Below are 27165 nucleotides of genomic sequence, written 5' to 3'. Positions count from 1 at the left end.
CACGCATGCACACACACACACACATACACACACCTTCCCCCTGCGTTTGCTAGAGCTCTGACACCGGTCGCTAGCTCCGAAGCAGAAGCAGCTGGTGCAGCCGTTAGGGTCCGAGGGGTCAAAATGGAAGGAGCCGTCCCGGCAGGCATCGCACCGGGCACCCGCAACATTTCTCTGCAAAGGCGGCAGCAACACCAGAGAGGTCAACAAGGTGACAAGGTGGTTGGAACCGAGGGAAAGAGTCTGTAAAAAAAAAAAAATTAGGGCAAACTTCCCCCACCTTGCAGAGACACGTCCCCGTATCTGGGTGGCAAACGTCGGGCGTGACCCCATCTAGGGTACAGTCACAGGGCACACAAGAAGGGAAGCCATGATAACCTGCAGCGCAGCGGTCGCACTGCCGACCACCGATCCTGGGTTTGCAACTGTGCAAGCATACAAAGACGTGTTATCTCTGGAGGAAAAAACAGCAATATCTGGCTCAGAAGTTTGGAGGGCACATTTACAAGACACTGAAAGACCGGAGTCCGCCTGTGTACTGTATCAGATCTGTGCAGCACTTTAATTCAGCGATTACAGTTTCTGTTTTTTATTATTATTAATTTATTTCTAGTTTTTTTCCCCTTATCCCACCCGATTAACCCAGTGGCATACGGCCGGAACTCTTGTGGAATAACTCCCCTGGCTCACGTTTCCACAGGAAGGAGATAGGCGTAACACCAGCTTCCTTCAAACTCGTGTCGGCTGCTCTCGCTATTTTACACGCTGAAGCCTCCTCGCATGGATTGCATCACCTTCAGGCCGCGAAGGAGGCGTAGGGAGAACGCTTTCAGTTGCTTGGCTGCAGGCGCCCGGGTGGGCCAGAGGGGTCGCTGGAGAACGACGAGTCCCTGAACACTACACCGATCTACACCCACTATCCCTCGGGTAAGGGTGGCCTAATGAAGGCCTCACCCCGTGGACGCTCCGGCCGTGACCGGTTACGGCGAGTCTGGGATACGAACCTCCCAGCCACGTGACGAGCGGACTGCAGGAACGGCGGGTTATTCCGCTCGGCCACCAGGGCGGCCGCACGGTTACCGTTTCTTCCATCTAGATGGTTGGAACAGAGGGGATTCTATCACAGATGGGTCTCTACTTACCTGCACTGTCCTGTGATCCGGTCACAGTCGGGTCCGGCGTTTGCTTTGACGCCATTGGGAGAGCAGTCACAGCCCTCGCAGCCCAGCAACGGGTGGTAGCTGAAAGTCTGACTCTCACACGCGTCACAGCTCGGCTTGACCGTCTGGGGGGGGCAGATGCACCTGCCCGTCACCTCATCGCAGAGTCGCCGACCACACTCGCACGCTACCGAAGGGGGGGGAAAGAGGTTTCTTTCAGGTCATCACACACTCTACTATCAACTTCATACTCGGCGGGAAAGGAGAGTGGGTGTGATGGCTAAAGATGTGCAAGTATGACTGGCAATGCTTTACACTGGGAGCATGTCACAAGTGTTGGCTAATAGGTAGTAAGGCCCTTATGAGTCCTTAAAAATTCTTATTAACATTATTGGGTTTTGTTTTCTCCCCAATTGTATCCAGCCAATTACCCCACTCTTCCAAGCCGTCCCGGTCTCTGCTCCACCCCCTCTGCCGATCCAGGGAGGGCTGCAGACTACCACATGCCTCCTCCGATACATGTGGAGTCGCCAGCCGCTTCGTTTCACCTGACAGTGAGGAGTTTCACCAGGGGGACGTAGCGCGTGGGAGGATCACGCTATTCCCCCCAAACAGGTGCCCCAATGGACCAGAGGAGGCGCTAGTGCAGCGACCAGGACACATACCCACATCCGGCTTCCCATCCGCAGACACGGCCAATTGTTTCAGTAGGGACGCCCGACCAAGCCGGGGGTAACACGGGGATTCGAACCGGCGTTCCCCATGTTGGTAGGCAACGGAATAGACCGCTATGCTACCCGGATGCCCACATTATTATGTTTTAATAAGAATATACAAGTGTCAGGGCGTCCGGGTAGCATAGCGGTCTATTCCGTTGCCTACCAACAGGGGGATTGTTGGTTCGAATCCCCGTGTTACCTCCAGCTTGGTCGGGCGTCCCTACAGACACAATTGGCCGTGTCTGCGAGTGGGACGCCAGATGTGAGTATGTGTCCTGGTCGCTGCACTAGCGCCTCCTCTGGTCGGTCGAGGCACCTGTTGGCGGGGGGCTGGGGGGAATAGCGTGATCCTCCCACATGCTACTTCCCCCTGGTGAAACTCCTCACTGTCAGGTGAGAAGAAGCGGCTGGTGACTCCACGTGTGTTGGAGGAGGCATGTGGTAGTCTGCAGCCCTCCCCGGATCGGCAGAGGGGGTGGAGCAGAGACCGGACCGGCACGGCTCGAAAGAGTGGGGTAATTGGCCGGATACAACTGGGGATAAAAAGGGTGAAAATTCCACACAAAAAAAATAATATACATAATAGCATCAATAAACACGTTTTGGCCACTAGGGGGCACTTGAGAACTATGCAAAACCTACACACTTGTCTTAGGTTGTAAATCCAATGTGCATAAAACTGTGCACTTAGCATATAAGGACCTTCATGATTAAAATTTATTAAAAGAATGATGACAGTCCACAAAATGCAAAAGTTAGGGCTTATAAGGGCGTTACTACCGATTAACAAACACTTGTTACATGCACTTAATGTAAAGCACTACCATATGCATACTTGTATACATAATTGTGTGACTATGTGATGAGTGCACGTGTCCATATGTGTGTGTGTGTGTGTGCATGTGTGCGCAGGCGCAGGAAACATGCATCCCAGGAACTCAGGATAACTCGGGACGTTTGCTCACGTCTGCAGTAAGGGAAGCCATAGTATCCCGTGGCACACCGTGTGCACTGTCGACCGATGACATGCGGCCTGCAGAGACACTGTCCTCCTACTGGATCACAGGCGGTCCCCGTCGAGCCAGACTCGTCACAGTCACAAGGCAGGGCTCCGTCGTTGTAGGCTGCTACGAGAGAGCGGGCGGAGTCTCCGCACAATGGTGACGCTGTTCTTTGGCTGAAGGGACAGGAAAACATGGCGGCTAATTGATATACAGTCAACGTTTTGTTTTTTTGTTTTTTTTGCTCAATTACAGCTAGGGGGCACTATTTACACACAAAAAAGAACATCCACAGCACAAAGTACATGGTTCACTGTGAGGTTAGCTGTCGGCATGTGGAAAATCAAATGCTATTCAGAGATCATTCCAAATCATAATAAATACAATTTCAAAGACTACGTAATAGTGTTGTAGCGAATTCAGGGGGCAGCCGGGAACTACGAACCCGGGTCGCCCGCACCACGGGGGAGTACGTTAACCAGTCACCTAATGAGTCCGACCTGTTTACCAAGGGCTAGCAAGTCTACTCATTAATGGTCGTTACACTATTATTCATATTGTAACTGTATAAATACCATTCAAGTTTAGCTCTCAGAGTCCACTGATGAAGAAGAAGGGCATGGATGTGTCAAAGACCTGATAATGATACAGCATGTGCAGAGTCTGTAGATGAATTGAACAGCAGTGTGCTGGAGGAGGCTTTAAAGGCAACTTACATCTCTGTTATAACCTATTGGGGAACAGATGTCTCAGGAAAAGACAATGTTATTGTATATTGTAATAATAATAATAATAATGGATTACATTTATATAGCGCTTTATCTAGACACCCAAAGTGCTTAGTAGGCACTTATCTGGTGGAACAGCTGTGACCTGTCTAGTAGGGTTGGCCAAGCTTGATCACAGTCATGCAGAAGGAACCCTAACTACTATCAAGTCACTGCTTGAAAACGGCGATCCACCCAATCCAAACTGGTGGGTACACAAGATGAGGGCCTTTGGAGCAGATGGTGCAAGTGTTAACATGGGTGCAAGAGAGGAAATAGGGGCGCGTTTCAGAGGTGATATAGGTGAACATGTCCTGTCCTTCCACTGCCCTGTCCTCATCGTCTGGAACTGGCAATGCTAAGCACTCAAAGGTCAGTGCCAATGACTGAGAAAGTCTATGACCTTTTGCAGCTTCTGTGGAAAACATGTCACTTCAGTCCTAAAAGCAAGCCAGAACTGGAGGGAAAAGGTGCAGAACTGGGCTGTACAGTACAAAACCCTTTGGCTGTTAAAACTTTGTGCTGGCTGCCACACATTATCGGGCATTCTCAGTTTTCCTTCAGTCAAATCATGCACCAGGGCAGGGGCAATGGCAGGGGCAAATGTTGATGTGCACATTTATTTTCTACATTTTCACTTTTAAAATTGTTATATGTTTGTAGTGTCATTTTATGTAAAGCCCATTGTGTTGCCCGTGCATGAAATGTGCCATATAAAGAAGAAGAAATCCATGCAGGAAGGAGCTGCACGTCATGAAGTGGAACTCCACTGTGCCGCAGAGAAAAAGTGACAGCACAAGGAGAGAGAGAAAAAGGCTCAACCACCACCACTTTCCCCTGTCCACACCGTACCAACGCACCACAGTATGTGGACCAGCCTCGACAGCCATCTGAAGACCCACAAGTAGACAACCCAACCGAGAGGACAGTCATACTCGCTTCAAGTGACCGCCAATGATGATGGTGACGGTGATGGTGACGATATATGCCGAGGTCTTGATTGGTACAGCCGTGTGCGGACTACGACTAAGACGCCAAAGGGGGAAGTGAGCCAGAGTGCTCGTTAAACTGCGACGGTGGGGATTTAGAACCGCGCTCCCGTCAATCCACCCGGCGAATGTCCACTCTCTGGCCAACAAGACGGACACTTTTCCAGATCTGCAGCCCTATGTCTCACTGAGAGGCTTAGTGAGCACATCACGGACACTTCATCTGCCGCAGTCATCCAACTCCTCCAGGCAGACCGCGATACGGAGCTATTGGGAAAAAAGCAGTTGGTGTACGGATGTCACAGTGCTGAAGAAATGATGCAGCCCTCACTTAAAGGCCTTTTTCATTGACCATTACACTCACCACAGGAATTTTCATCATCTGGTTGGTGTCTATATCCACCCCAGGCCTGTGTTTAAGAGGTGTTTAAACACCTGGCTGATCAAATTATAAACATGGAGACCAAATATCCAGACTCCCTTCTCATTATCCTTGGGAATTTTAACAGAGCAAACCTCAGCCACGAACTGCCAAAACATGGACAGCATGTTAAATGGCCCACCAGAGACAAAGACACTGGATCATTGCTACACAATATTAAAGGACGCCTATCGCTCTGTCCCCTGTGCAGCCCTGGGCCTCTCTGATCACTGTCTCATTCATCTCATCCCAACCTACAGACAGACACTACAATCATCAAAGCCTGTGGTTAAAACTGAGGAAATGGACCAATGAGTCAAAAAATGGAGCTCCAGGACTGCGACCATCTCAGTATCAAAAGAAAAAAGTCCTTCTGATATATGGACACACCTGTCCCCTGTGCTAGATCATGTGAAACCCCACCATCCATCAGGAATTTTGGTTAATTTTTTTTTGTGATGCAACCAATACCGGAAAAGGTCACAGAAAAGGTGCTCCAAAATGGAGTGGGTGGGGTTTTAAAATGAACCGCAGACAGATTGGTCAGTGAAGGAAAAGACGTGTGACTGTCTACTGAACGCCCGGACGTCTATACAGCTATTCTACATTGACGAGGAAGCTGTGGACAAAGCTGCACAGAAGATGTCAAAACAACTCCCGGTGGTTCTTTTGACAAGACGCCTCCATCAGATGATCACTCTCACACCAGGGATGGTCATCTACAGAGAGGTCTTGCTTCTACTGACTTTCATTCCTCCACCTCTCCCGTGCATCTCTCCAGACTTTAATCTACTCCCTACTCTCACTACAGATCACAATGTCATCCGCAAATGTTACAGCCCACAGAGACTCCTGCCTGATCTCGTCCGTCAACCTGTCCACCACCAGTGCAAACAAGAAAGGGCTCAGAGCCGATCCTTGATGTAATCCCACCTCCACCTTGAACCCATTTGTAATTCCAATCGCACACCTCACCATTGTCACACTTCCCTCAGACATATCCTGCACCACTCCTACATACTTCTTTGCCGCTCCCGACTTCCTCATACAATACCACACCTCCTCTCTCGGCACCCTGTCATGTGCTTTCTCTAAATCTACAAAGACACAATGCAGCTCCTTCTGGCCTTCTCTATACTTCTCCATCAACATTCTCAAAGCAAACATCACATCTGTGGTGCTCTTTCCTGGCATGAAACCATACTGCTGCTCGCTGATCATCACCTCTCCTCCTCTTAACCTAGCTTCTATTACTCTTTCCCAAATCTTCATGCTGTGGCTGATCAACTTTATACCTCTGTAGTTGCTACAGTTCTGCACATCACCCTTGTTCTTGAAAATCGGTACCAGTATGCTTCTTCTCCACTCCTCAGGCATCCTCTCACTTTCCAGGATTGTGTTAAACAATCTAGTTAAAAACCCCCACTGCCATCTCTCCTAAACATCTCCATGCCTCCACAGGTATGTCATCAGGACCAACTGCCTTTCCACTCTTCATCCTCTTCATAGCTGCCCTCACTTCCTCCTTTCTAATCCACTGGACTTCCTGAATCACTATCCCTACATCATCCATCCTTCTCTCTCTCTCTCATTTTCTTCATTCATCAGCCCCTCAAAGTACTCCTTCCACCTTCTCAGCACACTCTCCTCGCTTGTCAGCACATTTCCATCTCTATCCTTGCTCGCCCTAACTTGCTGCACATCCTTCCCAGCTCGGTCCCTCTGTCTAGCCAATCGGTACAAGTCCCTTTCTCCTTCTTTAGTGTCTAATCTGTCATACAACTCACCATACGCCTTTTCCTTTGCCTTTGCCACTTCTCTCTTCACTTTACGCTGCGTCTCCTTGTACTCCTGTCTACTTTCTTCATCTCTCTGACTATCCCTCTTCTTCTTTGCCAACCTCTCCTGTATACTTTGCTGTACTTCCCCATTCCATCACCAAGTCCCCTTGTCTTCCTTCCTCTGTCCTGATGACACACCAAGTACCTTCCTAGCTGTCTCCCTCACTATTTCTGCAGTGGTTTTCCAGCCATCCGGCAACTCTTCACTACCACCCAGTGCCTGTCTAACTCCTGCCTAAACTCCACACAACAGTCTTCCTTCTTCAACTTCCACCATTTGATCCTTGGCTCTGCCTTCACTCTCTTCCTCTTCTTGGTCTCCAAAGTCATCCTACAGACCACCATCCGATGCTGCCTAGCTAGGTTCTCCCCTGTCACCACCTTGCAGTCTCCAATCCCTTTCAGATCGCACCCTCTGCATAAGATAGAGTCCACCTGTGTGCACTTTCCTCCACTCTTATATGTCACCCTGTGTTCCTCCCTCTTCTTGAAATATGTATTCACCACAGCCATTTCCTTTTAGCAAAAAAAAAAAAAAAAATCAACCCAGCCACTGAGGATGCACAAGCCAGTGCATTCTGAGTGCCAGTCCCAAGCCTGGGGGTAGGGTTGCGTCAGGAAGGGCATCTGGTGTCAACCTTTGTCAAACAAATATGTGGATCATAGATCAGATTTTTTGACTATACATATTTGACCCACTCTGTCTATAACAGAGTTAACCAATTTTTCTGTTAGGACATTGATTTTCAGAATAAATATCTTAAATCTTATACGTTTACGATCAGGAAAATACTGAAAATGTTGAATTTAAAGTGTGTTCTAGGCGGATAAAAACAAGTTGGTAACACTTTAGTATGGGGAACGTAGTCACCATTAATTAGGTGCTTATTAGCGTGCAAATTAGCAACATATTGGCTCTTAATTGGTCATTATGACGTACTCATTAATGCCTTATTCTGCATGGCCTTATTATACAACCGGTAAGCCATTAACTATGAGTTTTCCCTCTATAACCTCAGAAGTATTGCTTATTAGTAGTACCATCTCAATATGCTTTGCTTGGTATGGCCTTTATAAGGTGGTAGTACCACAAGAAGAGTTATTCTCCCTTACTAACACTTAATGAATATGCTCTGTTCTTACATAACAACACACAACACTACAAGTGTTCATAGTGTTAAATTACTCTAAATGAAGCTTTTGTTACTTAGAATATGTTCCCCATACTAAAGTGACATCTTGATCATTACTAATTCACTAGTCATTAAGTTTTTTTATCTTCCCCATACTAAAGTGTTACCAAAAAGTTTAATAGGAAAAAATCGTTCCTATTTTCTTTTCTTTCCACACTTGAAGAGCATCCGCAGTTCTGGAATGGGCCTCACACTCACTCAATATGGAAGCTCTCTCCTCTGCAACGCTGGATGAACTCTGCAGATTTATCCAGCGGCTTGTCTTTCAGCAGGTCTGGGGAGTAACTGCTATCACGGACCACCAGGATGTAATCCTGAAGCAGGGCAAATCAAAACAAATAATAACATACGTAGGTGAGATGTGAGGCGTTACAACAGATTAAAAATTAACAAACATACAGCAAGATTCAGTGTTTCAGCTGGACCGTTCCCTGGAGTTTTTCTTCCCGGCGTTATCTGAAGGGGGAATGCAGATAGACAACAAAACAAAAGCTAATCTTAACGTTGCCCCGCTTTGCAGATGTTGAGATTCTGAAGCACAGACAAGGTGGCCAGGTAAGAAACAGGCTCCTCATTCTGCTGTTGCTGCTGCTGTTGTTGTTGGGGATGTGGCTCAGCATTGGGAGGAGAAATCCATACAGCTCACCTGAGCAACTCTACTACAGCGTACTGAGATTGTCACTTTAAATTAAGATATTGAAATTACCCCACTCTTCCGAGCCGTCCCGGTCTCTGCTCCACCCCCTCTGCTGATCCGGGGAGGGCTGCAGACTACCACATGCCTCCTCCCATACATGTGGAGTCACCAGCCACTTCTTTTCACCTGACAGTGAGGAGTTTCACCAGGGGGACGTAGCGCGTGGGAGGAGCATGCTATTCCCCCCAGAACAGGCACCCGACTGACCAGAGGAGGCGCTAGTGCAGCGACCAGGACACATACCCACATCCGGCTTCCCACCTGCAGACACGGCCAACTGTGTCTGCAGGGACGCCCGACCAAGCCGGAGGCCCCACGGGGATTCGAACCGGCGATCCCCATGTTGGTAGGCAACGGAATAGACCGCCACGCCACCCGGACCCTCTAAGAACACCTTCCACACACAAATCCCTCTGGAAGATGACCGTCTATTTGTCTGCTCCAACACCCACTTCTCCACACAGCCCCGAAACCATGTTAGAAAGGAGTACCTGGCCCCGGACAGGCCTGTTTACCCTCCACAAGAGACATTTCTGGTGCACAAATTTGAACCCGCCAACATTTCTGTTCCAAACACAAAAAGGGATTTTTTCCCCCTTTAAAGTGGATACCGAACACTGGCCCCCGAAAGAGTTTGGCCCTTAAGGCAGAAGTGTGGGGGGGGAGGGGGGGTTCATTTATCGCATTGATTCTTCCCACATCTCTCGAACTCGTGTTACTTGAGAGGGGGGGCGGCAGATGGGGGGCGGCGTAGTGTCTTGTCCTGTAAACCACTGACCAGGGTAAGGGTCTTTCTGGGCGGGACCTTGACGGCGATGCTGGGCTCTTGCCAGGAATGCCGGTCAAAGTCGAGGGCGATGCGCTCATCTGCGATCACCACCTCCCTGCAGCCGGACACACCGGGGCAGAAGGACGCGTTCATCAAACCTGTGAGAGGCAAAGAGTGAAGGGAGGGAGTAAGCATTAAAGAGGGGTAAAAGAACGGGGGGAAGACATGCCCAACGTGCCACGCAACAATCCCACCACCACCACCACCACCACCACCTCCATTAAAGCCGTAACGGGAAATGTGTCTGAGGCCTTTGATCATTTTGTCAGGAGCCAGGGGGCCTTAATCTGTTCTTAGGAGGGAATCGCCCTCTTGCTGAGAAGGGTACAATTATCCCCACATCACGCACTCATAACAGCCCCCTCCCCCCATCCACCGCCAGAATAAACAGGCACATTTCCAACAGCAGCGGATAATCTCTTCCATTTTCCCCGGGTTCGATACGAATGAGCCCGCCGCCCCTTCTCTCTCCCGCCACCAGACTCACCGTCCCATGTGCGCCCTGCCTCCACTCGGACCTCCACGGGGACGGAGATGTGTTCAGGCTGGCGATAATGAACCACCACTACATACCTGCCCGGGAGGGGCACCTTGGGACTGAAACGGATCTCCGTCTGAAAGATGGTGGGGTGGGGTGGGGTGGGGTGGGGGTGGGGCGGGGGAGGAAACTTAACACGAGCCTGCAACACGGGCTGGGACGGTCAGACGCAGGCAAGAGAGGGGTTATTGAACATTTCAGCGTCCCAGCCTGTGAAAACACTCAGAGGGGGGAGAAACTCATCAAGGCTTCTGACCACAGTGCTTATATGAAGGTGCTGCTGGGAAAAACATGTTCTCCCACAACACAAAGTGGTCTTGTTTCAGGACAACGGGACTTGACAGTTACTTTAACAATCTCAAATCAGGGGTGGTGGTCTATTCCTTTGCCTACCAACACGGGGATCGCCGGTTCGAATCCCCGTGTTGCCTCCGGCTTGGTCGGGCGTCCCTACAGACACAATTGGCCGTGTCTGCAGGTGGGAAGCCGGATGTGGGTATGTGTCCTGGTTGCTGCACTAGCGCCTCCTCTGGTCAGTCAAGGCGCCTGTTCAGGGAGGAGGGGGAACTGGGGGGAATAGCGTGATCCTCCCACGCGCTACGTCCCCCTGGTGAAACTCCTCACTGTCAGGCGAGAAGAAGCGGCTGGCGACTCCACATGTATCGGAGGAGGCATGTGGTAGTCTGCAGCCCTCCCCGGTCAGCAGAGGGGGGTGGAGCAGAGACCAGGACAGCTCGGAGGACTGGGGTAAATGAGCAAGTACACTTGGGGAGAAAAAGGGGGGGGGGGGATAAAAAAAAATCTCAAATCAAGTTTCTTGTTTCAATATTTCTTTTCCTTTTTTGGGGGGACTCCCCCTCCCCCTTTCCCCCCCCCAATTTTCCCAACCAATTACTCCACTCTTCCACGCCGGTCGCTGCTGCGCCCCCTCTGCCGATCCGGGGAGGGCTGCAGACTACCGTCCGATACGTGTAGTCAGTCACCAGCCACTTCTTTTCACCCGACAGTGAGGCGTTTCGCCAGGGGGGCGTAGCGCATGGGAGGATCCCGCTATTCTCCCCAGTTCCCCCTCCCCCCCGAACAGGCGCACCGAACGACCACAGGGGGCGCTAGTGCAGCGACCAGGACACATGCCCACATCCGGCTTCCCACCCGCAGATACAGCCAGCTGTGTCTGTAGGGATGCCCGACCAAGCCAGAGGTAACACAGGGATTCGAACCGGCGATCCCCATGTTGGTAGGCAACGGAATAGTCCGCCACACCACCCGGATGCCCCAGCATTTCTTTTCCTGTTTAGTGAGCCTTCCTTATAACAAGTCTTCTACTCACGAAACAAGGGCACTTTTTCCAAACACTAATAATAGTGGGGTAAGAACATTTCACTGGCTAAAAACACTTGATCAGCTTGTCTCTTTGCAGTGTAGTAAGGTCAACACGGGAGTGGCTCACATACAAAAACAGAAACAAAACAGAAGCTGAACGGACAGGTCAGGACGGGGTCGGACAGCGAGAGAGCGATACCTGGGGATATTTAAGCAGCACCCCTTCACCCTGGGGCTCCCCGAGATGGAGCGCCCCCGACTGCCGCCTACGTCTCCATGCGTCGCCCTCTGTCTGCCGGGGGTTGAAGCCCGGCGAGGAGGATAGGCGTCCGTCACGGGCCGCGTCCAATACCCACGCCGTGCTGGGCCGGCCGAGCTGGCTCGGAACGCAGTACTGGCTGGAAACATGAAAGGACAAGAAACTGTTATCTTAAATCCCCTGCGATGGCGTTTGAAGTGTTTGCCAAGCAGCCCTACGGTGGAACAATGTGACTTGTTAGGAGCGGCGTCAGCGGCCAGCCAGAGGTCGCGACCTATGAAACGGCATTAATCTCCCATAATCCTCTTTTGAATCTTGACATCCTCTGGCTATCACATTATGTTTCTTCAATGTACAGGAATCCCCACATCACACACTGACACACAGTCACACGTCTTGTGAAACTTGGGTTTTAGTGGCTATAATGCTCTGATCCCACTGGCGAGTCCGGCTTCCTTCAGGCTTAATCCCTGAGCCCCTCTACCTCGCTGTCGACTTCCAATTCTCACTTTGCTTAACATTTCTGCCAGTGTCAGATCCAACCCTATTTTGAAATATCCCCGAACTTCTATTTGTTCAAAAGGCAATGGAAGGTAGTGGTTCCAGCTTGCCTCCACCCAGTACACAGCACTGAAAAATAAGAGGGGGTGGGGTGGGCGAAGGGAGAGCGATTCCAAAACCATGGACATGAAGATGCGACTCTGACAGTTTGTATTTTCTTTTTCAAAGATTCTACCCGCTGACGTCAGACTAACTCAAATTCTCCATGACTACATCACTAATTTGGGTGGCACTAGAAATCAACAAGGATTGAATGTTTTGGGTTGTTTGACACCACGGCCATGGTGGCGCAGTGGTTTGCGCGGTCGCTTCACAGCAAGAAGGTCCTGGGATCGAGCCCCATGGTAGTCCAACCTTGGAGGTCGTCCCAGGTCGTCCTCTGTGTGGAGTTTGTTTGGGTTTCCTCCCACAGTCCAAAGACATGTAGGTCAGGTGATTCGACCGTACTAAATTGTCCCTAGGTGTGAATGAGTGTGAATGTGTGGCATCCGGGTGGCGTAGCGCTCTATTCCGTTGCCTACCAACAGGGGATCGGCGGTTCAAATCCCCGTGTTACCTCCGGCTTGGTCGGGCACCCCTACAGACACAATTGGCTGTGTCTGCGGGTGGGAAGCCGGATGTGGGTATGTGTCCTGGTTGCTGCACTAGCACCTTCAATGGTCAGTCGGGGCGCCTGTTCGGAGGGGGGGGGGGGGGGGTTGGTGGGAATAGTGTGATCCTCCCACTCCCCGGTGAAACTCCTCACAGTCAGGTGAAAAGAAGCGGCTGGTGACTCCACATGTATGGGAGGAGGCATGTGGTAGTCTGCAGCCCTCCCTGGATCAGCAGAGGGGGTGGAGCAACGACCGGCTTGGAAGAATGGGGTGATTGGCCAAGTACAATTGGGGAGAAAAGGGGGGGGGGATCAAAACATGTGATGGTGTGGTGGCCTGTCCAGGGTGTCTCCCCACCTGCCGCCCAATGACTGCTGGGATAGACTCCAGCATCCCTGCGACTCTGAGAGCAGGGTAAGCGGTTTCGATAATGGATGGATGGATGGATGGATGGATGGATGGATGGATGGATGGATGGATGGATGGATGGATGACACCACGGCCCTCCAAAACACCTGGCTCAGTCTCATATTCCTCAGCAAACCATGCAGCGATCTCAGCTGATGATATCAGTTTCCATACAAAATCATCAGATGTCGGTATTCGAATTTGTTTGTCTTGTTCTCTTTGGTTAGTTGTGGTTATTCACATCGCTGACTGGGGTCAGGGGTTAAGCAGAGCTACACATGGCACCTTCAGTCTCTGCTTATAATCTCACTTCATCTCATAATTAACCTAAAATCCCTTTGCCAACAAATACCATGCTGTTTGTTTGGTTTGGTTGTTTGGGTTTTTGTTTTTTTCAGGACCCAAGCTGGCCGCTCAGTAAAGCTCTTGCTTGTTTATTTATGCCTACGTTCAAAAGACGTTGCGGCATGAAAGGAGTAGCCGGACTGAGTCATATCAAGTTATTTCAACAGATTTGAGAGGGACTGTTTTTCCACTTTTGCTCAATTTAATTTCCAAGCGACACCGCCTCGATTACAGCCTGTGTGCTCGCAGGGTGATTTATTTCGAGGAATGGCGGAATGTGTCCAGACCGCTTCAAAAGGAGGAGAACAGCAAGAGGAAAAAGGCATATAACAGTAAACCGACAGCTGTCGGCTCATCCCTTACTGTGCTCACCTTGTGTGGAATATGAGTGAATGCAAAGAACGAAGCAAATAAATGAAAAGTGAAAGGAAAGGCTTAGAGATTTGACCCTGACATCTAGTAGCCTCGGGTAAGTGACCCCGGCCAACCACACACCTGGAAAACAGATGGGCGTCTCCACACACACCAACAAGGGAACAAGCACCATGCAAATCTGTATTAACTCCAAAACAACAGCTCCTTCTGACGGGTGTTGAAAGGGTGTTTGTCAGCCCTTGTCATTAAAAGCATGTGACAGGGGTGTATCGTCGCTGTGATTTACCTGTCCTCAGTAAAGCGGCCATGCACAGAGACACACAGGACCTTTGGATCCACATACTCCATGGAAAACTCCTCTGCAGGCACTGCGTAGACTTTGTGCTGCAGGGGATAATGGGACATATGAGATACTGCGTACTGGCTTCTGGCTGATAAACGGCGGCGGTTGATCTCACCAGCAGGAACGAGGCCGTGGAGGTCTGCAGGAGAAGCTCTGTCTTGTGAGAGAGCTGCAACTGTGCCACCCGATTGCTGCCGTCCACCACCACACTCCGACACAGAAAGCTGCAGGCGATAACACAAATAAACAATGCAAAATCAACCACCTGCACTGGAAATCAATCTAAACCTAGCACAAAAAGTAAGGAAATGTGTGTTTGGTAGATTATTTCTTTATTGTAACAATGCTTCTTGGCAGTAAATCTTCTATCAGGCCGCTGATCATCAGCACCTGGGGTACCAGAAGCTCAAAACAAGAGTCAATAGCAACAGCAACATAAGCTGTTTGGCATTGGCAGAGAAGATTTGTCAAATTTTTCATGGGCGCAACCCACATACTCAGCTCTGCTGCTCATCCCATAAATGCATGTTCCTTACACATGTGGCGCCATTTAAAAGGGAAATAAACAGGCTTTCCAACGATATAAAATTTATTGCCAAGAAGCATAGTTACAACAAAGACATAATCCACCAAACACAGATTTCCTTCCTTTCTGTGCTAAGTATATATTCACACAGACAGGACAAGTCACGGAATGGCCGTTGGTGGTTTAGCGACACGTATAGATTGTGTATAATCTCGATCTGTTGTGATGACGCTGACTGAATGTTTATTATCTCTGAATATGAATGAAACAAGGTGACATTCTGTTTCCAGTGTGGGGAGATGGCGGCGCAAATTCACGTTTGCAGTGTGTCTGTGAATGTTCTCATTCATCCAGGTCATGGTTATCCAAAGGCGTTGAACCGAGTGCAACTGGATATATACCAAGTCCAGTGGCACTTGATTCAACTCCTTTGGAACACGTTTGCAGTGGCCTCACCCAGTGCCGGTGTCGGAAGATGTCAGCACAAATTCACATTTGCGGCGGCCTCACCCAGTACTGTCCATGCAGTGTCTTTGTCCATGTCTAAGTTTTGTCTTCGTTTGATGGCTGAGAGAGCTGGCGCTGGATATGCTAGGAGAGCGGGGCAGGCTAAGCTAACTGCTAGCCCATGCAGACCGTTCCCAGACTGTTTTTGATGTCGCTGTGAGAGTGCGGGGAGTTGTGTTGAGGGTGTCTGGCTGGGAGAGCTGGTGCTGGATCGGCTGGAAGAGCCTGGTCTGCTTCGTCTGGTGGGCCCGAGGACCACGGCCCCTGCCTGGAGCTGCACCCGAGGAGGAAATACCGAGGGCGGTCTGACAGGATGCAGAAGCGGGGCAGGCTAAGCTAACTGGTAGCCCATGCAGACAGGCGGTTCCAACAGTCATCCTGGCTGGAGTTCGTTCCCTTGGACAGTGATTTCTTGTTTAGTTTGGGGATGTGTGTTAGTTTGGATATGTGTGTCCTTGTAGGTTTTGGGTGTGTTTTTGCCTGTGTTGTACTGCTGTGGGCTGGGGGAAATGAAATTTCCTTTCATTTCATGTACGCAAGTGCATGAAGTGAAATGACAAATAAAGTGATCCTGATTCCTGCTCCTGATATAAGAGGAAGTCTGTCAGAGCCGAGCGAAATGATGCAGCTGGCGAGTATTTAAGAATAAAGATGTTGACGACAATGCAACAGTAACTACTACAACTACTACAGCCGTTACTGCAACTGTTTCACGACTGTTTTAAACTTTTTTTTTGATTATCTGCTGCTCACTAAACAACAGCCATGTTCTCAAATACTGGAAACTGTGACCAAGTTTGATAGCACAAAGGTCTACAGGAGTAACGTGTCTCATCCCTTCCTGTACTTCCTGTACTAGCCACTTGATGGCCACTGCATTGTAGCAACAGCAGTGCAAATAAGAAATTGGACAAGCGAAATACACAACCTACCTGAAAGCACAGCTGAAGATGTTGGCCCTCTCCTGGATCTGGCCATGTCCCTGGCTGCTGATGAATAAGTTGACATTCTGGACAATGTCCACCTCGCTGGCATACTCCAGTACAAGGACATGTGGACCAGGACGAGCCACACGTAAATTCAGCTGGAGCTGGGACTAGACAACACACAATATAACATACCAGGGATTAATGTGAAATAACACATTATTTTGAGATACTTTAATGATCCCCGTACGGAAATTACGCTCTGCATCTAACCCATCCTAGCTGTGTAGCTAGGATCAAGTGGGCAGCCACTGTGCAGCACCCAGGGACCAACTCCAGTTCGTCTTGCCCTGCCTCGGTCAGGGACGGACAGGAGTATTAACCCTAACATGCATGTCTTGCTGACGGTGGGGGAAACCGGAGCACCCGGAGAAAAGCCACCGCAGACACAGGGAGAACATGCAAACTCCACACAGAGGATGACCCCCAAGGTTGGACAACCCCGGGATTCGAACCCAGGACCTTCTTGCTGGGGGGCAACAGTACTAACCACTGCGCCACCGTGCCGCCCGTGATATGACATGACATGACATGACATGACATAATGTAACATAACACAACACAACATAGCACAGCAGACTTCCCTGCCTGGCATTTTTACAAACCTTCAACCTACCAGGAACATACAAAGAGAATGGAACTGAATTCTAACACTCAAACACATCTGAGTAAAACTCCATTTATTCTTAAATGGTGAGTTTGCAAGCGTGTGCAATAATTTGACACTTTCGGTATTTGACTTCTTGAATGTAGCGCTTGTGCCCTGGTGGGCAGTGCTGCGTTTACACAACCAAATCAAACAAAGGAATAGTCAAGTCATCCTGAAACAAGGAAAATGAACTAGAGACCAAATCTGAGCAATCGACTCTGTGCATAACTGTAGTCCACTGACTTCCGGTTTCTACTGCAGCGGTCATACCAGTTTCCTGTTTGTTGGCGCGTGCTACTGACAATGGCATATTTTTCGCGATATCTGCAAGATTTATCACGGATAAATAACCACATGCACAGAATTGTCAACAAACTTTCACCTGCACCTATCAGCAAAAGTCTCAAGTTGTACATATCAAGTTACGTCCACAATTCCATTCGTCCGCTCATCCTCATAATTGTGGACGTATCTTGATAAACATATGCCATTGTCAATAAGCACATGCCAACAAACAGGAAACTGGTATGACCGCTGCAGTAGAGGACTACAGTTATGCGCAGAGCCGATTAGCTCCTTTGTCCCAGCTACCGTTGGGTTTCATGCTGATGTCAACCCAACAGATTTTCCTGCCCTCAACAATTAAGCCCCGGTATGTCACATTGCCCCACAGACATGTCGACACACTCTTGAGATTTTGCTTGGAGGTGTGCAACGGCTGCATCTTTGCAAACATTAGCGAGGCGTGGTCACCCAGAAACCCCTTCTCTTCTCTATGCCGCTGTGCAGAGACATTTCATGTGCACCTTTTGGAGAACAGTGCCCCGGCCTTAGATGACCCAGTTTGACTGTCGGACTGTAGATCTCTAGTGTAATCCTACCCACCTGTCTGCCACTGAGAAAAGCCATCTCAGGGTGATTCGGGGTGGGCTGTCGCACACGGGCCTGTCTCCTCCTGCGTCCTCTGTGGGTAGAGAGTTTAGCATGGGAGGCCATGGTGAAGCTGAAGCCCTCCATGGACACGTGCTTATACAGCAGACATCTGAGGGAGACACGGATAGAAACAGTGGTCAGGGTCTACCGGTGTCAGCAGTATACACAGGGGCAAAACACCTTGTCCTTGTCTGTCATTCCTGATTTGCAACTAGTAGTCGGGTCTTCGGTGTTCATAACAGACGGTTTACTGTGCTGTCTTACTTAGTAGGTTGTTTAGATGGCAAATTCAGTGATTACTTTTCATCTCTGTCTGCAGTGGCTGTGTATGTACAAGGCTGGGTGATCCTCTCCTGCAGCAGAGGTGCCTCATAGTAATCCTGGGGCAGCAGTACCAGGTAATCCTGCAGAACGAGAGCGGCATAGTATTGAATGTTAATTCATTGTCTGCTGTACGTGTTCCTGTTTTTCTTCTATGGCATTCCCCCTTTAACACTGGTGCTGCTAATGAAATCATACATCCATCCATCCATCCATCCATTATCCAAGCCGCTTATCCTAATCAGCGTCGCGGGGATGCTGGAGCCTATCCCAGCAGTCATTGGGCGGCAGGCGGGGAGACACCCTGGACAGGCCACCAGTCCATCACAGGGCCGACACACAACACACACACACACACATTCACACCTAGGGATGATTTAGTATGGCTGATTCACCTGACCCACATGACTATTGGAGGAAACCGGAGCATCCGGAGGAAACCCACGCAGACACGGGGAGAACATGGAAACTCCATACAGAGGATGACCCGGGATGACCCCAAGGTTGGACTACCCCGGGGCTCGAACCCAGGACCTTCTTGCTGTGATGCGATCGCGCTAACCACTGCCCCACCGTGCCGCCCTTAAGTACAATTATAATCATTTTTTTCATACCATTATGGACCAAAATGTTGAATAGAGGGGCCTGGTGACGTTTCAAAATTTGTAGATGTTTTACTTTAACTTTTTAGACTTTTTTCTTTTTAAATCATATGTAGCACAATATTAACACACAACTATTCAGGGATAATCAAGTTACGGCTGAAACAATGTTTGTACTGTTTTAATAAATGAAGCATTGCATTTAACTGTAGGCATTCGATACCATGGTGTTTTTGTTTTATCTAAAGGCCCGCTTAGTATTTCTGTGTTCATGTTATTACCGCTATCCTTAAAATCTTAAAAATAGCTCTGGTATTATAATTCTCCTGTTATCATTATCATTCTTATATTTCTGCTGTCTAATACTGCTGTTATACTGGCAAGATGGTCTTTCTGAGTTTCTTGTTTTTAGGCTATGAATAGTTTTCTCTGTTTCCACGCTGTCTCTACGCCAGCTCTATTCCCGTTTACTGCTGAGTCAGCCTGCACATTATTATTTTAATATCCCCTAATTTACGTATTATTATCATCATCTACACCAGGGATGGGCAACATGATCCAGCAGGGGCCGGTGTGGGTGGAGGTCTGTGTTCCAACCAAGCAGTTACACACCTGAGTCTGCACATCAAGGTCCTTAGCCAAGACTGTTGGACTCAGGAGTCAGGAACACTTTATTTGTCGTTTCCCCCAGCCCACAGCAGTGCAACACAAAGACAAACACTACAAGAACACACATACTAACACATAGATCCAAACTAACACATCCAAACTAAAAACCAACAACAAAAAATCACTGTCCAAGGGAACGAACGTCAGCCAGGATGACTGTCAGAACTGCCGGTCTGCATAGGCTAGCAGTTAGCTTAGCCTGCCCCGCTTCCACATCCTGTCAGACCCCCCTCAGCGCTTCCTCCTCGGTCACAGCTCCAGGTAGGGCCGTGGTCCCTGGACCCACAAGACGCAGCAGACCAAGCTCTCCCAGCCAAACACTGCATGGACAGTACTGGGTGAGGCCGCCACAAACATGAATTCGCGCCGCCATCTTCCCACACTGGTAATGGGTGAGGCCGCGGCAAACGTGAATTCGCGCCGCCATCTTCCCACACCGGAAGTGGAAATTGGTTGGCTAATAGAATCAGGTGTGTAACTGCTTGGTTGGATCAAAGACCTGCACCCACACCGGCCCTTTCTGGATCATGTTGCCCATCCCTGATCTACATTGAGCTCACCAGCAGAACCCCCTGAGCCTGAATGTGGATGATCCATGTTCCGGGGGTCAGGGCAAATGGCTCAGCGAAGCCGTCTCCTGGAACAGTGAGGAAGGTGGGAGAGGGGCTGGAAGGAAATACCACCTCCTGAATCTGATCTGACCCTGTGACACAACAAACAACATGCTGTAAAATCTCACAATGACATAGCTATAAGCTATAGGCTATAGCACAGGCAGTAAACAAGGGGGCGGGACATCATCAGCCAGGTAAGACATTAGACACGTGCACTGATTCATAGGTAAGAGGAGCAAGTTTTTAGTCATTTTTTTTGTTAATGTGGGGAATGCTTTACTGACACTGAAAAGCAGGTGTAAACCAATACATCTGAGGGCAAGTCCTGTATCGTGTTTCATTAACCCTGTAAATTATCTACCTATACGATGTGTAAATTACCTTCAAAACTCACAGTCGTTTCTATGTCAGTTCTGGGTCAGAGGCCCGCCTTACCTTGGGTGCCCCTGTTACTGGCGGCCTTGATGCTACCGGTCACGCTGGACCCGCCGGGGTTAGTGAACCGCAGAACCACACGGAACAGGGAGGGCGAGGGCTGCCTCGAATGTTTCACGTCAACATGCACAGTCACTCTGACTTCACTCTGGAGGCAAGGGGGTGAAAGGGGACACGGGGCTGACGAGAAGTGGCACAGATTTCGGTGGTGTCGATTAAGGGAAGTACATACGAAGGACAAGGTTAATCACACTCTTTAGTAGGCCAAGCGGATCAAGTGAAGTAGGGGAGGTTAATTAACAGCCAGCCAGCGAAGCAAGGTCAAGACAGGAGAGGAAGGCTAAAAAGGATGGAAAACCCTTGACTTACAGTCACAGCAAGAGTGAGAGCCAGCCTCGTCCACCACCAGGATCTTTGCTCTCACCCGTTTCCCCCCTGCTCGGTAGGGGGTTGCGTAGTGTAAGACAATATGGAAAGGGCCAGGGAAGCCTACGGCGAGTGTTAGGATAACCTCTGGCTGAGGAGAAACAGGGTTACTGCTGGGAGAGCTATTGCCCAAATCCTCTCAAAACAGCCTCAAAGAATTCAGGGTATGTGCTTCTAGCAGGAATACCAGCGCAGAGATAAACGAGAGAAAAACAGCTGTAGCAGTGTCACAAGTATATAACAAGTGGACTGACATGAGGAATGACCAAAACTTTCTAGATGGCAGACAAGGGAGTCCTACAGCCTCCTACAGACTGTGAGATTTTATCAGTCCTATGAGTTTAGTGCAAGCCACACTGTGTGATATGGATCTAATAAGCTTGGGTACGACATCAAGTGTGATGTTTGTAGACTGTACCGTGATATCACTACTGAATCGCAGGCTATGACGCAAGTCCATAAAACCATCATATCAGTCCATGCCGCTGGTACAGCGACATGACAGTCAGGGGGCCAATCCTGAAAAGTGCCTCCGTTAACACTTTTGCGGCCATGTTTGGGTAGAAGCTGTCAACATATTTTTTTGGTAAGAGCGGACCTATAGAAGATGTTCTAGGGTGGTTGACATGTTAAAAAATATATATTTTGTGACTTTTAGACGCCATTTCAGGCCTATTTTTCAGATTTCCTGCTCGAAATGACATGCCCACAATAAACATAGAATATCTCCCCAATCACAAGGGCCACATACATAATCTTGGTATCAAAAGAAAGCTAACAACAGTGGGATGGCTGCAGAAGTGTCAGAACCTAAATATATGTTACTGTGTCAGAGAAAATAGAGCTAGACCACTGAAAAAGTCAAAAATTCAATTTCCAGCCTAAAAGAAAACATGTTTTTAGAGTGAATATCAGCTTGGAAACATGAGATAGTAGCCCAAATAATTTAGGAATCATGATTCCAATGTATGATAGGTACTTGTGCCGAGTTAAAGCATAGTAATGTGATACGGTGCAATACTGCACAGGTTTTAATACTGTAATGTCCAAGCTGAAATCTAGATAACTCTAGAGGTGACCTTTAGAGCTAATGCCATTTGACTTTATTACGTTGTATTTTGACAATACACTTGGATATACCATGATAACACAAAATATTGATGTGGATTACTATTACTGAGAATCATCATATGACGCCAAGCAGGAATCGAGTCCTTTCAATAGTCGCCACAGCTCGTTTTGTTGACTCCATGGCATTTGGGTCACAGAAGCTAACAGGCTAACAGTGTTTGTGTTTAGCGCCAGCAAAAGTTCTGCATTGCGTTGATCAGTGCGTCATTTCGTGCTGCATTTCTATTGGTTGGTCAGTAGACGTACTAGGTCGTAGCAGCAGTCACATTGTGAGATTGTCATCCTACATTTCTGACACTGTCAGACTTTTGTCCCAGGTTGTCTTTGGTCGCAAGACTGTAATAACGGCCATCTTTGAACCCGTCTCACAGTGTGACGTAGGACCACCGTTTTGGAGCCACGACCAAAGACATCGCCATGTTTAGTCATCTTTCGTCTGAGACAGCCCACATCACACAGTCTGTAGGAGGTTTAAATATAAGCCTTAATGGTCCAAATTATACACCCAGCCATAACCGGGTTCCATAACTGGTTTACTAGCTGCATCTCCAAATGCAATGTGGCTTTATAGTTACAAAGCCCTAAAGGGGAATATGGACTAACCTGTGCAGGGGACATTACAGCATACCCCCTCCAGCTGAATTCTGGGAACTCTTGTGGGTTATAACCAAAGCGCACTGGCCTGGCATTGGGAGTAGTGCCATCCTCCACCTCGAACTTCAGCTGGTGTAGGCTGGGAAAGAAGTAGCCGAGTGCTGGCCTATTCCGGTGAAGATTAAAAGCTATACGTTAATTATTGTTAATGTTGCTTTGCATACATAATGAAAATAATCACATGTTTTGAACTGAAAGAAGTCAAAGGAAACATGGGTATGTCTTTATACGTGACGGCATGGGTCGGCCATTTCTTACTCTGTGCAGGTGCGGCCAACAATATTCTTCCGACAACGACACTGTCCTGACGCCTCGTCACAGGCCCTGCTAGCAGCACCACCTATATCACACCCACAACCTGTGAAGGACAGGGAAGGAATTAACCTATCAAACATCTCTGATCTACTGAGGTAAAGTCTTGAACTTGCATTTAAATAAATGTCTGTGAAGTTACTATCTTCCACTAAATGAGGTGACACACTGACATTATCTTATCAGCCACTGGCGAACGCCTGCGGACACAGAGAAGTACGAATGTGTCTGCAGCCACATTCCCAAGTAGGTCTAACTGCAGTGTCGCAGTATCTACAAGACACACCCACTTTACTACAGGACACACCCACTTTACTACAGGATGCACCCACTTTACTACAAGACACACCCACTTTACTACAAGACACACCCACTTTACTACAGGATGCACCCGCTTTACTACAGGATGCACCCGCTTTACTACAAGACACACCCACTTTACTATAGGATGCACCCGCTTTACTACAGGATGCACCCACTTTACTACAAGACACACCCACTTTACTACAAGACACACCCACTTTACTACAGGATGCACCCACTTTACCACAGGATGCACCCGCTTTACTACAGGATGCACCCACTTTACTACAGGATGCACCCGCTTTACTACAGGACACCCACTTTACTACAGGATGCACCCGCTTTACTACAGGACACCCACTTTACTACAGGATGCACCCGCTTTACTACAGGATGCACCCACTTTACTACAGGATGCACCCACTTTACTACAGGATGCACCCACTTTACTACAAGACACACCCACTTTACTACAAGACACACCCACTTTACTACAGGATGCACCCACTTTACTACAGGATGCACCCGCTTTACTACAGGATGCACCCACTTTACTACAGGATGCACCCGCTTTACTACAGGACACCCACTTTACTACAGGATGCACCCGCTTTACTACAGGATGCACCCACTTTACTACAGGATGCACCCACTTTACTACAGGATGCACCCACTTTACTACAAGACACACCCACTTTACTACAAGACACACCCACTTTACTACAGGATGCACCCACTTTACTACAGGATGCACCCGCTTTACTACAGGATGCACCCACTTTACTACAGGATGCACCCGCTTTACTACAGGACACCCACTTTACTACAGGATGCACCCGCTTTACTACAGGATGCACCCACTTTACTACAGGATGCACCCACTTTACTACAAGACACACCCACTTTACTACAGAACGCACCAACATTACTAAAAGACACGCCTGCTTTACTACACAACATGCCCACTTCACTACATGACACGCCCACTTTACTACAAGACATGCCCACTTTACTACACGACATGCCCACTTTACTACAAGACACACCCACTTTACTACAGGACACGCCCACTTTACTACAAGACATGCCCACTTTACTGCACGACAAACCCACTTAGCTTGGTTTAAGCATGAGTGAGATGGTTAGGGTTAAGGGGCGGGGGGCAGGGGTGTCATATAACATGCCATTAGGGTAACAAAAAAGTGTAATGAAGTGAGTGTGCCATGCAGCAAAGTGGATGTCTTGTGCAGTACAGTGACACTACCCATGGCCAAAGCGATACACAGGAAGTGACACGTATAACAAAACGACGTGTGTTCCGGTGTTGTGGACGTAAGCAGTTTCAAAATGATTCCTGGGAAATGTATGCAAAAAAAAATAATAATCAAGATTGCCACTTTAATGCATATCATCAAAATGACTATTTCCTTTGTCAAGCCAAAAACTGTGCCTCAGTTAAAAGAGATAAATAAGAAAAACATACCTACAAAACAGGACCACTCTCAGCTTATATATGTATCAGTAAATACCTGCTATACGGCTCATACTGTACGCAATAACTGGTTATGGGGAGCAGCATGAATGGGAGATGGGACCACACCTTGATGAGTTAACGATGAGTTAACTTGCAGCTCCAAGCAATAAAATGTGAGGAACTCTGCGCCCTAAGAAGTATATGCATCTTTGTTTTGAGAAAAACAAAATTCCAGGGGGAATTTACCCGTCACAATTTCCAAACCACCGTAAACCCTGAAGTGTTTCACTTTCAGCCAGAAGCCATTTTGCATGAGAACGTTCTAAGTGCGGGTATCTCATTTCAAAACCAAACCCTCCATTGTGCGGTGCAACATACTTGGTACAATACATCTGACATACAGGTCCTCCTGGGGAAGGTTTGCCTGCACTTGGTAATTTACCTTGGCAACCAAAATAGCTCTGCTTCTGCAAAAGGAAGTATCCATCCTTGCAGGTGTCACACGCGTGTCCACATGCATTGGCCTTACAGGGACACTGCCCACTTTTCTAGAGAGAAGGATTAATAGTGAGTGTGTCAGGCGACAAAAATTATATACTTTGCAAACACAGTAACACCGTGGCAGGGTAATAATGTACAACCTAAGGATCATTTGTTTCCGGTAACATCTGCTACCACTGTTAATGAACACAAGTCGCTGGCAGACTCACTTGCTGGCACTCCCCGACACCACTCAGCGTCCCTTTCACATCACACTGACAGTCTGGGAAGAGAGCAGAAAGAAAGGAGAGAGAACAGGGTCACAAAGTACGGGATATGGGGCATCCAGCCGGCGTGGCGGTCTAGTCCGTTGCCTACCAACACGGGGATCACCAGTTCGAATCCCCGTGTTACCTCCGGCTTGGTCGAGTGTCTCTACGGACACAATTGGCCATGTCTGTGGGTGGGAAGCCGGATGTGGGGATGTGTCCTGGTCGCTGCACTAGCGCCTCCTCTGGTCGGTTGGGGCACCTGCTCAGGGGGAGGGGGAACTGGGGGGAATGGCGTAATTCTCCCATGTGCTACGTCCCCCTGCTGAAACTCCTCACCGTCAGGTGAAAAGAAGCGGCTGGTGACTCCACATGTATGGGAGGCGGCATGTGGTAGTCTGCAGCCCTCTCCGGATCAGCAGAGGGGGTGAAGCAGCAACCGGGACGGCTCGGAAGAGTGGGGTAATTGGCCAAGTACAATTGGAAGAAAGGGGGGGAGAAAAAAGAAGGTACGGGGTATGGGTTTGAAGGGGCGCTGTGCGGTGAATAACCAGTGATTACAGAGTTCTCTCACTTTCACGGGTGAAACACAAAGCACTTTGGAGCGCCAGAGAGCCGCACATCAAAGAGCCACAGGAGCTGTGCTCCGAGGGCTTGCTTCGCCCCGGCGGATCGAAAAAAGTCACTCCTCAATGTGCAGCCACAGTCGACCCACCAGAGGCATTCCTGGGATATTGAAAGCCTTTCCCCCGCTCCCCTGTATCTGCTGACAAGCCAGGCAGCGATAACATTCTTGCCGGGGAGCAGAGCCGTAACACTAGACAGGTATCTGGACAAAGGCCTCAGGCCGTTCCCTCACCGGCTGCTTAGTAGAATTGGAGCCAGTTACTCCACACAACCCATTCCTGAATCTTGACTGATTACCCTATAATCACTTTTGTTGTTACTGATTATGCTATTGCTGTTTGTTTTTGTTTTTATTTGCTTCGCATGACTTGGGTTCGTTTTGCAGGGGGGGAGTTTCCAGCAGGAGGTACTTCTTGTTCAAAAAAGCCAACATACTATTATTCCCCCTTGGTCACATGTTGAAATCCCTTAAGTCCAATTTCACATCCGTGTGGAAAGCAGCCAAACAGAATTTGCTTGTAATTTGTTTTCCCAACCAACTTTCCTCTGGGGGCCAGAAAGGCAGAGCCAGTGCTGGTGAGAGGGCTGTGTTGAAATATTCTCTCGCTGGGTAAGAAAAGGCCAAGACCCATTTTTATGTCTCCTCAAGTTGCTACTGGGGAGTTGATACCGCTAAGCAAATTCTAGAGTTGTGATTGGCTGTCAACACTGGGGGGGGCACTTTTGGCCCCAAGATATACAGCTATGACTTTCAGTTGGAAAGCTTGTGATTCTGAATAAGTTGCACCAACTTCTTGTAACATGCACCGATATAGAGACTTGCTAACCCTTGGCTAATGGGTCGGTCCCTTTAGTCGACTGGTTCACGTTGTCGCCCGTGGTGCG

General features: G+C 48.8%; 1 protein-coding gene across 1 annotated transcript in view; it reads right to left on the bottom strand.

The window, feature by feature from the left end:
* Nucleotides 1–27165, bottom strand: part of LOC130123470 (laminin subunit alpha-3-like) — a 125106-nt gene that overhangs the window by 35545 nt on the left and 62396 nt on the right. The window contains exons 18-36 of the mRNA XM_056292640.1: nucleotides 25615–25667; nucleotides 25347–25452; nucleotides 23074–23173; nucleotides 22765–22921; nucleotides 20605–20752; nucleotides 20116–20258; nucleotides 18264–18367; nucleotides 17916–18072; nucleotides 16328–16491; nucleotides 14478–14586; nucleotides 14306–14403; nucleotides 11678–11876; nucleotides 10105–10231; nucleotides 9567–9715; nucleotides 8290–8405; nucleotides 2845–3056; nucleotides 1143–1347; nucleotides 281–425; nucleotides 34–174 (exon numbers count right to left, since the gene is read on the bottom strand). Of these exons, the coding sequence (XP_056148615.1) occupies nucleotides 34–174; nucleotides 281–425; nucleotides 1143–1347; nucleotides 2845–3056; nucleotides 8290–8405; nucleotides 9567–9715; nucleotides 10105–10231; nucleotides 11678–11876; nucleotides 14306–14403; nucleotides 14478–14586; nucleotides 16328–16491; nucleotides 17916–18072; nucleotides 18264–18367; nucleotides 20116–20258; nucleotides 20605–20752; nucleotides 22765–22921; nucleotides 23074–23173; nucleotides 25347–25452; nucleotides 25615–25667 (2633 nt within the window). The remainder of the gene's footprint in view (nucleotides 1–33; nucleotides 175–280; nucleotides 426–1142; nucleotides 1348–2844; nucleotides 3057–8289; nucleotides 8406–9566; nucleotides 9716–10104; nucleotides 10232–11677; nucleotides 11877–14305; nucleotides 14404–14477; nucleotides 14587–16327; nucleotides 16492–17915; nucleotides 18073–18263; nucleotides 18368–20115; nucleotides 20259–20604; nucleotides 20753–22764; nucleotides 22922–23073; nucleotides 23174–25346; nucleotides 25453–25614; nucleotides 25668–27165) is intronic.

The sequence above is a fragment of the Lampris incognitus genome, chromosome 14 (assembly GCF_029633865.1).
Source record: "Lampris incognitus isolate fLamInc1 chromosome 14, fLamInc1.hap2, whole genome shotgun sequence".
Classification (NCBI taxonomy): Eukaryota; Metazoa; Chordata; class Actinopteri; order Lampriformes; family Lampridae; genus Lampris; species Lampris incognitus.
Note: the sequence above shows the minus strand (reverse complement) of the source record. Positions and strands in the feature narration are given on the sequence as shown.